At 31.8% G+C, this 18310-nt stretch overlaps 1 protein-coding gene across 1 annotated transcript in view; it reads right to left on the bottom strand.

The window, feature by feature from the left end:
• The window catches only part of LOC103580540 (voltage-dependent T-type calcium channel subunit alpha-1G-like), a 253555-nt gene extending 246897 nt beyond the window's left edge, over positions 1 to 6658 (bottom strand). The window contains exons 1-2 of the mRNA XM_053736982.1: positions 6586 to 6658; positions 773 to 944 (exon numbers count right to left, since the gene is read on the bottom strand). Of these exons, the coding sequence (XP_053592957.1) occupies positions 773 to 944; positions 6586 to 6658 (245 nt within the window). The remainder of the gene's footprint in view (positions 1 to 772; positions 945 to 6585) is intronic.
• Positions 6659 to 18310: the final 11652 nt, after the last annotated feature.

Raw genomic sequence — 18310 nt, 5'->3', positions numbered from 1 at the left:
CAATATTTATGTTAATAACTCAATAAATTTCAAGGAAGAATGATTAGACGAATGAATGTGAAATTGACATTCTATAAATCTCAATTTCTCTTAAAAATGTTTATTATTAAGATATTGAATTTCAAATTTACTAAAAGCTGTAAATTTTGGTATATTAATAAAAAAGATTTAATTATAATTTCGAATGATTTCCTGTAACGCTAGAATTATTTTTTCGCTAAATAAAAATATGCTTTTGCTTGTTTGAAGAGAATTAATCGATTTACTATTCACGACTGCTATGAAATACTGCGTCATTTTTTCTAACTTTGATTCTAATAAAAACATTTTTGCCCGTGTTACATACTGGAAATTTTTCAATATTAATTTAATAACTTAAAATTACTTTCATTAATTATAAAATCGAGGTCAGATCTCAATTGTAAAATTATTTTGTGATACAGTTTCCGTTTTGTTTATGAAGATGCGGGATTTGCAAAATTATGGACAACTGGTGGCAGTGCCCAGAGCTGGATAAATTATTAGGTATCCGGTATCAGCTCCCAATATTAGGTTGATGATTTTTGGGATGTCGGCAACAAAGCCCAAAATAACCTTGAAGATGAAGAGCATTGGGGTGATTTAACCACCTTGATATTTTTTTCTGCAGCTAAAAGAAATACCTGTTACGTAAAATTCGACGGAGAATAAGATGTCTCAGTCTCATCAAAATCGGAAGAGGACACTAGGGATATTTTTCGTGTAAGTCTTGATGAAGATGTATATCACTTACTCTGGGTACTTGACATCGGGGATCACTTTCAAGAAACACCGTTGACGCAGAAGTCCTCCCCATAGTTGGACTCCCAAAATTCCGAAAATAAAAAAAACAAAAAAACACAGCAAAAGAACGTTGCCTAGCATTGGTAGTGTATCTAGTAACAGCATTACGAGAATTCTCATACCTGAAACAAAAAATAAAAATAGCTCTGTCAACTGTTGATTGTTTCTTTTTCAATGTTTTACAATGCTTTTTCAATGCTTTATAGAGCTTAGATAGATCAATGTGTCAAGGTGAAAAAATATATTAACAATATATTCATCATCATTCGAAAATCTTCAACTGCCGTTACTATGTGAAAAGCAAAAAATATTTTTGGTTTAGCAGTAATCTAAGATAAACACGCAAAATGTATTTTAATCAAAAGATGTGGTAAATTCAAATTTCGATGTTAATGAAATTGTATAGAAATGTATTAATCCTGTCAGCTGACGTGAATATATTTTCGATACCTCCTGCATTTCATGTTTGATATTCGAACGTCATGTAGCGTTCCTCTCATACTAGAAAAATTTATGATTTATGAACTCTTTATCGTTAAGAATGTGTCATGCGCCAAGACTTGTGTCACCAATACAAGCACACCGCAAATTATCATTTTAATCTTATCTATCAAATATATTCACTGCTTGTTTACCTTTGTTATGTCCAGGTGGCTTGCACCGTGGTAAGGACAATCAATTATTTTTATTTTCGGCCGTAGTCTTCCGACCAATAGACCGGGATGACACTGAATATAACTATATGGAAGGTGTTTTGAAATGAAAAGAATTTCGAAGTACAATTTAGATTACCATATATTATACAATTAAGAATTTTGATGATACCCGTGACTAAGAAATCTAATTTAAGACGATTTGAGATTACGTAACTCTTAATTATTTTAAATCATTTGAAATTGACTAAATTATTTTCCTTTAGAGCTTAAATTTTTGAACGATTTTAAATCATATTGAATTAAAAAATAACAAAATATTATTTTATGATTTAAAATTATTTAAAATAATTCAAACTCTCAAATCATTTAAAATTAAAATGAAGTAAGAAATCATATCGCAATTTCTGGTTCCTTGGCTGATTGAAAATTATTTAAAACAATTCAAACTCTTGAATGATTTGAAATTAAAATAAATTGAGAAATAAGAGTCTATTTCCGGTTCCACGGCTTATTGAAAATTATTTAAAATAATCCAAACTTCCAATTTAATTTAAATTGAATTGAATTAAGAAATAATATGGCAATTTCTAAATCCTCGGGTGGTTTAAAATTATTTTAAATGATTTAAACTTTTGAGTCATTTTAAATTAAATTGAATGAGGAAATAGTATCAGTTTCTGGTTCCACCGGAGGATTTAAAACGATTCGAAAGAATTTGTCGGAACGAATGCTATTCAAGCTTTTTGAATTGTCAAATAAGAAGTTGATATCTATCATATTTAAAGGACTTGAAATGGTTCAAACGGATTTGACTAGAGAATAGATTATTTGGCTTGTGTTTCGTAATTGCAACTATATTTAAATTCGAATATAGTTGCATTTCCGGCAGATAGAGGCAACACCTACTGCGGCCTCGTGTCTGTAAAATTTAAACTTGGTCATGCGCAGTGCGGTGCATGCGCATCTTCGTTTTCCTGCCTCGTGTCGAAAAGACAGCCGTCATTATCTTTCGCAATATACATTCGAGTAATAACACGTGTTATAATTTAATCGTATCATTTTTTACTAATCAAGAGATAATTAATTAAAATAATAATTTAATTAAATCAAGCATTCTTCACGCTACATATAAATGTAATTATTTATATACTTTTGGGCACCAGAGCTCATGAAATACTTTCAAGAACTCAAGAATTCCAGTGATCATCGACCACGTTTCTCAAGAGGTTATTCAAACGAAAAACATTACAGGTGCCTTTTTATAAAATAAATAATTATTTCAAGTGATCATAAAAATAAAAGGCTCAATATCATAAGTATTTAATTATCAATATGCTTAATCTTTGAATTAAATTAACAGTTAATTCTCGCTCGGTAGCCTCTGCAATCATACTGCCACGAGTTCAACAAATAAATTTAATTCGGTGTAATTTATTACGATCTCTTTCAATTTAATTAAATTAAGTGATCAATAATATTAGAACTCAATGAACTCAAATATCAATGCATTTAGTGTTATCAAAAAATAATCATTGCGTGTTCAATTATCTAATTTGCTTGGTAACTTCTAAATTCATGTTACTTATTTTCATGACATTTTTGCGATCAACTCAGTCTTCAACTAGACTCAATTTAATGATCTCAATTATTTCAATTAATTACTCGAGCTCAATTCTGTAATTTGCATTCACTTAATTACGTATTCATGAGCTCAAATGATTAACAGTATTAATAAATCAGATCAACTATTTAATTTTGTAACCCAGTGATGTTATGTGCTGTGACAAATAAAAGTATTGCTTTATTTTTTAATATGCGTATTTTTCCAATATCCCAACCACCAACCAGCCTTCCCGCATGGAAAAGCTATATATTGTTAAAAGTATATAAAAAAATATATGGTGAATATGTAATAAATATATAGCGGCAAAAATATCTATATTGAAAAATACATGTTTTTTACATATATTGGATTATATATTTATAATAGTATATTTACCCGTACATAACGTTTTTTATTTTTCTATATATATTATCTCATATAATGCTCAATATATTCTTGCCATATATGGATAGTATATATATAATTTATAAGTGTAATATAAAAAACTTGATACATACTTCCATATATTTTGACCCATATAATTAGTGGTATATGGTCTCAATATAATTGATTATATGTGAAATAATTTATATATTTGAATATATGGTTCGCAGTATATTGGAATTATATTTTTCCAATATATTAAAACTTATATTTTTCACAATATATTAAAAATTTTATTTTTTCAATATACATTTCAATTTCTACACAATTCCATGATAAAAAAGTCGTTTTTATTTTTTTTTTTTCTTGTCATTGGCCTTACATTTACTGAATAATTGACGCAATAACCTAAGAAAAGTAATAAAAGTGCCATATATATTACAATATACTAGAAAACCATATATTCTGCAATATACTAAAAAACATATATAAAAAATAGAAAAAATACTATATATTAATTAATATACTACTTCCAACATAATATATCAATACGAAAAAAAATATATTGAAATATACATGTAAAACATACATAAAAAGTCATATAGATGAATATGTTAGTAATATATTCTAGCAATATATTTTTATTCAATATGTTATTATATATTAATACGGCAAAAATATTAATATTATTTTATATATTGTACAATATATCACATTATAATATTCATATATTTTATCATACATGTTTTCACATATAAAGCTTTTTCATGCGGAATTCACATGTATTTATTCAATTATTATTACAACAGCTTAAAATTTATCTTGAGCCAAGAAACGTTTGAGGATACGGAATGTAAATCAAGATTTCCTTTTTTGAAAAATAAAAAAATTCGGTGGATTTCAAATCTTGAATAAAGAAAAAATATTTTTGAATCAATAAATCTTTGAAGATTGGTTCAACGATAGAATGAGTTAGTTATGAATAATTTCAATTCCTTGATTTTAGTCTAAGAGCCGGTGGGAGATCGACCTTCACCCATCGGATAACCAGATGAGACATATTTTTTATCAAATATAATTTATTAACAAACATGCCTATGATGGCTTGGCTATTAAAAAGTAATCATGGCTATTTTTAATTAAATTAATTTTAATCAATTTTTTTTCATCACCTTCACACTTTTGATAACCGAATGAATTTCATTTCAACTGATAGTTTCTAATACACAGAATATGCCTTCGTAGGCTTGTCTATTTATTTCTGAGTTGAAAATTTTGAATTATTTCGAATTAAAATTCTATAATTTAACATAATTAGAAGTTAATAGTTTTAAATTATTTGGAATTATTTTAAATTATAATTCTATGATATGATACAATATGAAATAATTAAAATTTTTCAAATTAACTTTCTTAATCAGGCACGAATACCCGGGAAAAAATCATCAGACCTGATCATGCATGATCATGCCTGAATATTGGCCAGCCATGAGCATGCGTGATCATGCTCGGTCAGGTATCATCACGCATGCTCATGCTGGCAAATATTAAGGCATGAACATGCTTGACTAAGCATAATCATGTTTGACCAAGCATGATCAGTCCTGATCAAGCTCAATCCCTAGAATTACTAAAGAAAAAAAAATGATAATCCAATATTAAAGTAACTTTCTTTGTTAGCATTGATGTATAGTTGATGTTTACTGGCTGAAAACCTGGGAAAAACGAATTATATATGGCCTTACATAAATGCTACATATCTGACCACTAGGGTGCTTCGTTTCCGGCGAAAGTATTTTTTTCGTTGCTCATCATGCAAAATATTGTTGTTTATGCTAAAAAAAAATTTCTGCCAAGTTTGAGCTTTTAATTCCAATCATAAGTACTTTCCATTTGATTTCAAAGATTTTCTATTTAAAATACACGTAAATTAAATTACTTTTTATTTAACTTTCTAATACTCAGCTGCGTTTTATGATATCGACGTGGTTTTGGTCGCAAATTGTAGGGAATTTGGTCTTCTTCAAAAGTGCCCATAGTAACTTAGCTGTAATTGCAGCTGTTTCACTGATGTTCGCTGAGGAAGTCATTTTTCATTTCAAATTGACCTTTATTGGCTTGCAGAACGTAAGTCCTTAATTTCCGAGTTATAGGAATTTTAATAATTTAAAAAATAAAATAGCAATTGTCATTTTTTTTTAATATTATATTTCATGTAAATATAATTTTATTCAGTAAATTTAAGTTAAAGAGAAAAAAAATTTTTTTTTTTTCAAAAACAGAGATTAAACAAGAATTTTTTACGTTTTATTCGGGGTTTTTTTCTCTCGTTTTTCGGAATTTTTTTTTTTTTTTTTTACCATACTGTTATGTCCGATCGATCGGACATGTTTTTTGTTAAATCATAATTTTTTTTTGGGGAAATAATATTTTAGAATATTTTCCATCTAATACTAAAATTATTATTCCTTTGTCAACTCTTATAAAATTTCAAGGTCAGGATGCAGCTGGCACGTTATCAGGCAGAATTTCGGCAGATCTACATGACTAGTAATAAAAAAAAACTAAGGAAACAATATTTAAATATTGAAAAATACCAATGGTTTAAAAATAAGAATATGCCATAGACGAAATAACAGACAATAGAAAGTTTAAATCCTCACCAAGGCCAGAGTGGCAGTTGACGCACTTTCTTATCGCAACTGCACTCTAAAATAAGACTTAGAATAAACAGTACGATTGTAATGTATTTTTAATGTGTTTCCTAAACTGAAAACCATTTAAAAATAAATAAAGATGTCTAGACAAATGAATGTTTAAATAAATAAAGAATAAAACGTTTTCAGTTAGATGGTAAAGATTGATAAATTTTAGATATTGTTAAAAGTGAAATCTTACCGAAATCAAATAAATAAAATAAAGTATTAAAATGTTAAGATTTAAAATAATAGCAAAAATATAAATTTCAAATAAATAAAATATAGCATTAAAATGTTAAGATTTGAAACAATAGTAAAATATAAAATATAAAAGTTTGAGCAATCGAACCGGACAAACGGTTCAATGGATCAATCTGAAAATTTCCAGGGTTTTTGGGTGTACATTAAGCTGTAAAATTACCTGGCAAAATTATTTCTTTTATCCATATTGACAAAGTAGCGATAAGTTGACTAAAAAACCAGAAAATAGCCATTTTTTGTAGATTTTTCAAATTGATATTAAGGATGAAAAAAAAAATTTTTTTCAAAAAAATCGAAAATGGAGCTTGTTGGCTATTTATTCAAGTTTCTCAAACTGCCCTTTAAATTATTGTTTGACAATTAGTTGCTAAGATATCGACAATCAAAGAGAAAACGATCCTTTTTTATTTGAAGGCTGATACCTTAGCAGCAAATTATTGTATACAGAAACAAAAAAAGCAAATTGTAGCTGAATTAATTTCCTAACCGAGCCATAAATTGTTTTTTTCGAAAAAAATTTTCCCGGCCCCGTAAACCTAAAAAACAAAACTGAAAAATTTAGAAAAATTTTGTCTCGACCTATTTTTTATGATTCCTCAAAAACCGCGGCTCAAAAAGTTATTTTGCTGGGAGATCTTAAAACTAGAGGTTTCAAGATTCAATTTGCTTTTTTTATTTTTTCGATACGAACATTTTTCACGAAAATACAGACTTCCAAAAATCGCTAAAAATTTTATAAAATTTTCTTGTTCCTTTAATTTTTTGGATAAGTGTTGTCACGTCGCGATTCAAACGTAAATCGCTGCGCGCGCTTTTCTATCTTGCCGTGAATTTAACAACACCTTCTAGCTGATATAAAGCGCATTAATTTGTAATAATTTATTATTATTTAAATATTTATATTATTTTTATGAATTATTGTTTATTATATTTATATTTATGTTTTGATAATTATTCGGAATATTAAGTACTTAATCGATATTTTCATTCCAGTCAGTAGCACACGTGTGTGTAGAGCATACATAAAAATATCGACCGAAGGGAGAGTAAGTCGATATAGTGAGGGATAAAAATCAATATTTTTCTCCAGCCACTCGGTGCATTGAAATAATTATTATTTTATTGTTTAACGGGTTAATAATTATTATGTTTATGTTTATAAATAGAAAATATTATTTAATTTATTATTACGGTATAACTCAGGTCGTGTGACAATTTTATGTATTTTATTTTAATTGATAATTTCAGGTCCGAGGTCATCAGAGGGGATAACACGTAAGTGATACCCATCCTTCGGAAAACTGACGCGGAAATATAGTCAGAGAGGACCGGGATCTTGTAAAGTTAGGACGTGTTATTCATTATTTTTCTAGTAAAAATTGTTCTGAGTTATAATGTTATAATAAGTTGAATTTGTTGGGCGTACGTTCCATGTACGTAGACGCGTCGAGCGAATTCCTTAGAAGATTAGACAAGGATAGCAAGTGTGGCTCCTTGTCTTACACTAGTATTTCATATATTATTTTAAAAGTATAGTTGAGTATTTAATATTATTTCTCTGGGTAAAATTTATTTTCTAATTTTATAACAGGGATATGCTGTTACTCTGGTCGTCCTTAATTTACCTTCTTAAGGGCGCCACTAGAAGTGATAACGGCCTCCCAGAACCGGATCTTAAAACGTCAGGGTCGGTGTAATTTATTTAATTGTAAGAGAAGGATGAGGAAGGATAACTTATGAATAATTTACTTATCCGATTAACAATTTAAACCTTTTATTTATTTAATAACCTTTTAACCTTTTTGACCTTTATAAACCTTATTCACTTATAACCTTTTACAAACCTTATAACCTTATATCTTTTATAAACCTTATAATATTATACCTTTATTAAAACCTTGTTTTTATTAACCCGCAATATTTCACTTAAACCTAATTTAATTAATTGACCCGCAATAATTTCTTTATTAAAATTGGCCAACTATCTTTGGCATTTCCACACACTCACACGCACAATAATTTTAAAAATCGCTTAACCTTCGCGATACTTAATTACTAAATTTTCCACTAAAATCCTTATCTATTTTCTCTCACACACTCACTCAATCCTCTGGACTTTATTTACACACACTGAGTTTAAAATAATTTTCCCACAAGAAATAAATGAATTAATTTGGAAAGTTATATAATTATTAATTAATTTATTAATTGTTATTCCTTTTATTAATTTTATCACCAAGAACTTTTAACTTCAATAACACAACGACTTTTTCTCAGTCATTTCATAGCGACGTTACCAATTTATTCGAACTCAAGTTTCGCCATTATAATTTATCCACTTTTATCACATATTCCTTTTCAGGTACTTATTCATCGCAATAATTATTCTTATTTTTAATTCTTGAGTTTCTGTAATTTTTTCCTTTTCTTAGTTGATTAATTTCCCACTTATTTAATTTTTACTTATTTCAATTTTATCCGTAACTACGACCGCGGACCTTTTTATAATTTTTCCGAGACAATTTCTTATTAATTTTATTTATTTTTATTTATTTTATTATTTTTATTTACTTATAATTAATTTATTTTCCGACTAGTAACTATGACTAGATTCGACCGTTTCCGGTGCGTGGGTTACCCGACCTACCTGGAAACTTCTAGAATATTTCTGGCTACCTGCCTGGAAATATTTTACTACGTAAAAACTCCGGCAACCTGCCTGGAGTTTATTAATTAATTATTCGCTTGTTAATTCCGGATTAATTTATTTTAATTTTAATTTTACGAATAATTTATTGAAACGCGACGATATACGACATATGACTACGTATTTATTTAATTTTTCCGGCTTTCTGCCTGGAATAAATTAATAAAATTACCTTTCCAGAATTTACTCCAACTCTTCCTCCTCGCGGTGTTCGTTTAATATTTCCCTTGTCTCGTCCTGGTCTCGTTCTAGTCTCGTCCGGTACTTTTGTCTCGTCTCGTTCCAACTCCTACTTCCTCACTCTTACTCTAGCCTTTACCGACTACCGTACTCTTCTTCGATCTGATACTTTATTCGCAGCGTCTAAATGTCGGCGTCTATAATGGCGTCTTATGGTGACGTTTCCTCAGCTGTTGAACTTTACTCTCGACTGGACTAGGTCCGTTCCGTCCGATCGTTCCGGTCACTAACGCCCGATTCTCGTTCCGGTCCCAATATATAATTGCTCGCTCACTCTTAACTTTGGTTGTCTTTTCTCTCCTACTTAATTCTAAGTGGGGTTGACGGTCGAGCAAGTGAAATTTCCACTTCCGGACGACTAGTCGCTACCTACCCGGAATACCCTAGGTGGTAATGTCACATGACCGACAGTACACATAATAGATTTTATTTTGGACTTATTTGAATCCGGTTAATTCAAATTTACCCGTTAGAATTTAATGGTATGCAACCCAGTGTTGCCACATATATGGAACACCCGCGTCTTTCTCTCCTCAGAGCAAATAATTTAAAATAAAGAAAAAGATTATTATTATTTTATTCGTTTACAATTTATATTTGTTATATTGAGTTTGAAAATTTGTAACTTGTATTTAAATTCCCCAGTGGATGATTTAATAATATAATTTGAATTAAATTTTATCATTATTTTTTGGCTAGATTGAACATATTATTATTTAATAAAAATTTATTATTAATATTTCGGTATTTTAATCATTTGCTGAGTTTATTTAAGTATATTTTGCATTAAATATTATTATTTTTATTCATTATATATTTGTTTGGTTGTCATTCCACTCGGTGCATCCATTCTCGCTCAAGGTTTTGTCCTGTGATCTCTCCCCTGAATTGCTATAATTTTTGTCCGTTTTGTAAAAACGGGCTGGTGCCCTCGTGCACTAACCCAGCCTGAGGAGCTGGTCCAGGCACACTTTTATTTTGTTTATAATTATTTATTATTTTTATTTATAATATAACGTGTACCGTGCTGAAATTCATCGAAGGAGGCGTGGAACAGTCCGATATTGTGTGTAGCTATCCACGTGATAAATAAATAATTAGAAAAATAATATTAAATGATAATAAATATTGATAACAGGGTATAATAAAATAAAGAATTTAAACAATTATTAAATCTTAAGTAATAAATAATTCGTGTACCTGAACCAGCTCCTCAGGCTGAGTTAGTGCACGCAGGCGCCAGACCGTTTATCCAAAACTGACAAAAATTATTCAGGGGGAATTTACGAGGGAAAATCCGAGCAAATAAATTCTGAGTAAATAATAATATCAATAAGTTGGGAATTTTTCACCCAAGCGATCATGTCAGTACTTGAGGAATTTGCTCAAGTACTGCAGGCGCACTATAGATATATATATATCTATACCAATCGGCAACGTTTAACAAACGTTGTATATGGATAGTTATATGTATATAACTATCTTGGTATTTTCAACTATTTAAAAAAAAGAGATATCCAACGATAATCAACAATAATTATTTATAACATATATCATGTATCATTCAGTTGGCGATTATAAATGAATTGATTTTACTCGTCGCGGCGATCAACAACTACCGGGGGAGGTTATCACGTGAAAATATAAACGGCGAAAGAAATCCAAAGTACTTACTCAAAAATAATTTAATTTCTTAATATCCATAGGAATAGCTCCCGAAGCTCGTAGTATCGATACTTCCTTCTCAGTTAACTCTTGACGAACCATTCTCCTAGCAAGCAATGATGATGGTGGAAATCTGGCATTTTCCGGCGATGGACGTTGATATGCGCCATCGCAAATCTTGAGTCCTGGATTCGGACCGCAAGCAGAAGCTTGTTGAGCCAGTAATGGCAGCACTGATTTGTTGTTTGGAGTAGTACCGATGTCATACTCTACTTTGGCTGGAGTAGAAGTTGTAGCTGATGTTATTGTTGTCTGACAGCTGATTTCAGTGACAGTCAATTTTGATTCTAAATTAACTGCCTGAAATTTCTGTACAATTTCTTCTGGACTTGGCAACTTAATTTCTGCGATCATTTTCTGGCTCCTTTGGACCTGCTCAGTTAACTGATCAAGTCGTGCCGTGAGGTTTGTAATAGGACGACTCTGGTTTCGGAGTAGTTGGAGGCATTTTCAAAGACTCTAATTGTGTCTTAAGTTCTGCAACTTGGTCGGTGTTGGTTTGAACGACAATTTGAAGATCTTCTAACTTCTCGTCGATACGTTCCATCCACTGAATATCAAATCTTGATACCCCAGATGGTATTGACGTAACCGCAGGACGGTGACTTATGGCACGGTCAATACGAATATGAAGTTTACTAAATTCATCCTTCATGAATTTAGTTAGAGTTTCGAACATTGCTGAAGTTGGTGTTGCAGTTGGGCTCGACCCGTATAATGCAGATGATGAACGACCAAAGTCGAGGCCAGTTGTCGTTTGCCATGGCGGCAACGAAAATCGAGGTCCAGTTGATGTAGCTGACCCGGTAGACCATGTCGGTGATGCTGCAATGGTCGTTGAAATTACAGGTGCAGCTGGTGACGAAGTTGATGTTGTTGTTTCAGTAATGGGTGGTAATTCAGGTGCAGATGTTGATGCAGTGTTTGATGAAAGTTATAATGAGTCAGATGATTGTGTGACTGCATGAATTGATGACACTTCAGTATCAGATACCTCGGCCTCGAACTCATGAGATGAGGCTTCAGTATCTGATCCTGACTTTCCATGTATTTTTACTTTCATGATGAATGATCTGGAATATATCCAAAATAATCAGTTACGTCTTCGAGACCGTCTCGGAATTTTTAAGTCATTGTAATAATATGTGCTTATATCGTTACCGGCATTATCTTGTAATTCGTTTTCTAGAGGACTCAAAATTTTAGAGACAATCGCGGGTCCCGAATATTTTGGTGCTAATTTAGCACTGTAACCATCTACTTTTTTGCTTAGTTTTTTATTTAAATAATAAACTTGATCACTGATTTTTAAATCTATAGGAATATTAGAAAATTTTTGTTCGTGTTGTGTACGCGTGCGTTCCCGAGCTTTCAACATATTTTGCTCAACAAAATGTCTCGGTTCAACTGCACGGTCCATTCGGGTTTGCCAAACAGTAACGTCAGATACATCTAGATTTTCAAGAGGATCAGTATCGTTAATCAGTCGTGCGTCACGTCCGTGATTTAAATAGAATGGGGATACACCTAAAGCAGTGTGTACTGAGGTATTGTACGCGAATTTTAAATCATCGAGATGTTCATCCAAGTCTTTTTGATTTTTACTCGTAAACGCGACAATCATGGGTTTAATTGTATGATTACAACGTTCAACAGGATTTGCACAAGGATGACCGATAGAAGTTGGTGTGAATTTTATGTTATATTGACTGATTAAATTATTTATGTCTTTATTTATGAATTCTTTGCCATTATCTGAAATAATTTGGCAAGAAGGACCCTAGTGATTAAATACAGCCGTCAGGTGGTGTTTTATGATTTTACCAGATTATTGTTTCAGAGGAAAGATTTCAAGGTAACGAGTGTAGAGATCTTCGATGACAAAAGCATACTGATTTCCCATAGTTGAACGAGTGTATGGGCCAATTGTATCAATCGAGATAATAGACCAAGGCTGAGTTGGTGGTCTCGTTTCAGTGTATCCTTGCGGTTTAATCTGGTCACTTTTGGTCATTATACAGGTTTCGCAAGCTGAAACGTACGATGAAACATCTTTAAACATTCCTGGCCAGTAAAAATGATCTCGTATTCGTTGATACGTTTTATCAATCCTAAGATGACCTGATTGAGCTTTACAGTGAGCTTTCTCGATGGCTGGACGAATTTCTGGCTCAGTTAGGACGACTTTCCAAGGATTTAGTTCACCAAGTATTTCCTTGACTGCTAATTGATGGTAATAATACAACTTATCATTCTCATATTTTCATTCACGATAATTCTCCGGGTATTTCTGGACAACTCGGACTTTCTCATCATACCAAGCAGAATTTTGAGCAATTACACACAGCGATGAAGGATTTGAATCTGGAATAAGTGAATCAGCAGGCTCGGGTTCTTCATATCGACGTGAAAGTGCATTTGGAGCTTCATTCTGCGTACCCCAATAATGAACAACCTCGATATCATAGGTGGAAATGTCAATAGCACGTCTGGCCCATCTATCTGCCGGTTCTTTTAACGAATGAAGCCATTTCAATGCGGAATGATCAATATAGACCGTAACTGGTAAACCTTCGATGTAACCTCGTAATTTCCGTAAGGACCAAACAACAGCGAGGCACTCTTTCTCGGTGTGACGCGTTTTGATCCCAAAACATTTCATCCCCGACAACTCATCCCCGACAATTCATCCCCGCGACAGTTCATTCCCTGACAACTTATCCCCAACGATTCATCCCAGTGACAATTCATACCTGCGACAGTTCATCCTTTGACAACTCATTTTTAAAAATTCATTACCAACAATCCATCTCTTAATATCAATATTCTTATTAGAAATCGAGAAAATTTCTAATGAAATTCAATCAAAAAAAAAAAAAAAAAAAAGTTTAATTACAAAACAAAAAAATTGCCCTCCCTGTTTAGAAAATCTCATAGAATCCAATAGATTCTCATGAATTCCTATAGGGATTTTATGAGAATGAATGAGTTCTACACAGAAAAAAAGGATATCTTGGCGTAAGAAATTTTTTCTTGCCGCAAAAATATTTTTTGCAATTTTGAATGAAAACGAAAATTTTCTTGGTTCAAGAGCAAAATTTTCTTAAATTTTCATCTTGTCATAAGATTTTTTTTTTATTCAACCAATATAATATATGTTTCTTGAAATAAAAAATATTTTCTTAAAGTGAGAAAAATAAATATTTTGCCCCAATATATAATCAATTGTCCGAAAAGTAAAATATTCTTTCTTAAAGAATAATTTATTTTGAATCGAGATGATTTGTGACTCGAGTCAAGAATTAAAAGTACTCGATTTAATGGTAAGAAATATCTTGGCTTAAGTATTTGTTGTGTTACGGCAAGTAAGCGTAGACGTTTGAACAAACAGCAATTGCGCTCACGGCTCAACGCAAAAATTCTCTTGGGAAAGCTAACTGTACTATACTAAAGTGGCGGTAGTTTAGACTCTACATTGTACAGTCTACTAACTAGATATGGGTAAAGTGAACGAATGTTCAGGAAATGGTCGGGTAGCATAACTGGTAAAGCTCTCGCGTTATGCCGAATCGGTCTAGGTTCGATTCCTACCATGAGCAAACAATTTATTTTTCTCAATTCGTTCATGAGCAATTTAATCGAGAGTGTTTATTCTTTATCCTCTCTACTGCTGTTTTGCGGTATTCTAAAGATACGCATACACTTTCCTGCTTGACAATATTTAATATTTATATTAGGTTAGATTCACCGAAAAATATAGGTCGATATATTTTTTTAAGTAGAGTCATTTATTTTCTTGAATCGAGACTAGAATTTTTTTAACTCAACAAAAAAAATCATCAATGAGAGAATTTTATGTCTTCCGTTAAGTAAATATTTGCATGATTCAAAAAAAGTTATTTTATTAAGCTAAGATTATAATTTATTTAAATCAAAATTAAAATTTTCTCATTACAATAGACCGTTGTCTTGAGTCGATAATGTAGTTTTCTCAAACTGAGAGTAAATTTTCTTCTGTCACGCAAAAAAAGTTCTTGGTTTGAGATGTTGATATATATTGTGACAATTTACTATACTCACCAACCAAGACAGAAATGTATCTTGTTTTGATAGTTTTTTTTTACTTGGTTAGAAACAAAATATATTTGACTTGAAATAAATATTCTTAAACCAAGATTATTTAACTTGAATAAAAATTTAATTATTCTTGATACAATATTTTTGTAATATTAGTCGAAAAAAATGTTCTCGGATTAAAAAAACCCAATTACTCAGCCCAAGAATAAAAAAATGAAGGCGAAAATTATCTTGGGCCAAGTCAACCTTTTTTTCGGTGTATGAGAAATGCTATAGTTAAGTATAGGGCCTTATACATACAGCTATAAGAATCTATCGGATTTTTTAAGCAGGGCTGGAGCCTACTGCAATTTTTCATATTTTGTTATGTGCGGGTATATTTTTTTAATTGCACACACACAAAATTCGTGAGAAAAGAGCGCTATGTTTTACATTTTTTTGTGTGTGGTTATATTTCTGCAGTAATACGCGTACTAATTTGAGGTTTAATTATAATTTATTTTTATGAGTTATTTTTTTTCATTATTCAAATATTTATTAAAATTTATTAAAATTATATTGATAAACTGTTTATAATTAAAAAAATTTATAGTTGTTTTATTGTATTTAATATTTTTATTGAAGTATCAATTGTCCAACAGATAAAATATCGGGTATAGTTTGTCTAAGTGTAAGTTGTCATTGTCATGAATCGTCGCGGGGATGAATTGTCATGGATGAGTTGTCGGGGATGAGTTGTCGGGGATGAATTGTTTTGGGACCAAAACGCAGTGAACCCTCTTTCTCACTTGTGGTGTAATTTATTTCTGCTTTATTTAGTGGTCGACTCAGACAGATAATTAAATTTTCCCGATCATGTTCTGCATCATACTGAGTTAAGGCGGAACCTAACCCAGTATTGCTGGCATCTGTATACAACCGATAAGGCAAGTCTAGACGTGGTAATGATAATGTCGCAGCTTTTAATAAAGCTTCTTTCGTTTACACGAAAGCTTTTTCTTCAACATCTGTCCATTCCCATGGAACTCGAGTACTTGTCAGTTTGTTCGAAGGACCTTGAACCTGTGCAACATTTTTAAGATGTTTATGGTACCAGTTAACTAACCCATTAAATCTTCGCAATTCTTTACGGTTGGTGGGTCGTTTGTAGTCCGCAATCGGTACCAATTGAGCTGGATCGGGTTTCAAACCATCTTCATTAATTAGAAAGCCTAGAAAATGAACTTCAGAACAACAAAAATGACTTTTTTCTTCATTCATTTTTATTTCAGCCGTGCGGAATCCTTCAAAAACAGCTTGAAAAAGAATTTTATGCTCTTCTTAGTCATTGCTGATTATTATCCAATCGTTGAGATATGCAAAAATTTTATTCTCAGCTGAAATATGAGAAAATTGTGTTTTAAAGACTCGATAATTCCTCGGCGTACAGTGTCTTCTTGATAAGTACTAGGTGCGTTTGTCAGACCAAATGGCATTTAAATCTATTCAAATAAGCCTCGCTCATCCACGCAAAATGCTGTATATTGACGGCTATTTAGCTCGACTAAAACATGATGAAAAGCATCACTGACATCGAGTACTAAAATTACTTTAGCACCTTGAAGACTTGATAAAATGCGGCGCTTGATCGGTAACGGATAAGCAGATTTTTTCGTTACTCGGTTTAGTGGTCGATAGTCAATGCACATGCGCCAAGTATTATTTTTCTTCAGTACCATTACCGGTGAGCTGGCCCAAGCACTATTTGAAGGCGGAATATAACCCTTCGCAAGCAATTCATCTACTCTGTCGTGCATTGCTTTCATTACTGGCGGACTTCTACGATAAGGCTTTGTACGTACTGGAGTATTATCTGTCAATTCAATGCGATGTTGAACTACATGTGTTAGACCCAACTGGACTTGTTTATTTTCCTCAAATTCTTTTGCTAAAAATTTTTCAAGATCAACGCGTTCAGCTGACAACAGTACGTTTAATGATGCTTGATTTGTAAACCCAGATCGAGACGAAAAAGAATAAGTAACATTACTGGTATTCAGTTTCCAAGTACTTTCCATCGAATTTACTTGAATATCTGCTAGCTGCCAGAAATCAAGACCAAGAATTACTGGAGTAGACAATTCAATTAAAACACTTAACCAAGTCATGATATCGTGACCGTCAAGTTGAATTTTAAATAGGGCTCCACCACGTGTTTGCATGGACTTGGAGTTAGCCATAGTTACTCCATGAGTACTAGTGGAATCAGGTGTAAGGTCTTGCAATTGGTATTCTTTGATTTGTTCATATGCAATCGCGGAAATATAACTGCGCTCACTCCCACTGTCCAGTAATGCCTCAAGCTCATATTTACCGATAGAAATATTAGCGATCATACGACTTACTGTTAACGGAGCTTTGAGACTGGCTGAAGAAGTCATGTGGCCGAATTAATTATCATTACTGAGCATTGGCGGTAATGTACTTTGTTTATTATCCGAATTCTTTTGAATAGTGAATTTTGGAGCATAAGCAATGTCTTCACTCGAATCGGATCGATACTCATGAATCTCTGAGTTATATAAAGGACTAGTATCCTCCCTTAGATCACCGAGAGGGGTATCGTATGTCTCCGAGCCATTTTCAAACTTTGTAGCGGGTTTTCGTTTTTCAATGTCACAGTCCAGTAATGAATTTCGAGTTGGAGATTTAAATTACTTGAGTTTTATTCATTTTATTTTTAGTATTACGTGACGGGGTTATCGATTTTTTAAGTTTTGATTTCAAAGTTTTTATAGAATTTTCAGCTTTTGAATTTTTTAGATTTGTAATTTGCTGCGAAGCTTCCGAGCTTGTTTCCCAATTGGACTTCGCATTCACCAGTTTATCAGTCTTTGACTCCACTGGCTTATCCATAATTTGATCGAAAGGAGAAGTAAAATCAATTAAATCAACGTCAAGATTTTCTGAAATGTTACCGACCATATTTGGACTATCAGCAGAAATGGGAAAATTTCAAAAGAATTTTCCACGACTAATGAAAAATTTAGGAGCATCAGGATTCAATTTGAATGAATTAGGTTTATCATCAGTATTTACAATGGACTTGTCCGAGTTATTGTCTGACACAGGAGCCCTGGTAACGTGATTGGTATCT

Source organism: Microplitis demolitor, chromosome 2, assembly GCF_026212275.2.
Source record: "Microplitis demolitor isolate Queensland-Clemson2020A chromosome 2, iyMicDemo2.1a, whole genome shotgun sequence".
NCBI classification, from domain to species: Eukaryota; Metazoa; Arthropoda; class Insecta; order Hymenoptera; family Braconidae; genus Microplitis; species Microplitis demolitor.
The sequence above is the reverse complement of the archived record's forward strand: the minus strand, read 5'-3'. Positions and strand labels throughout refer to the sequence as shown.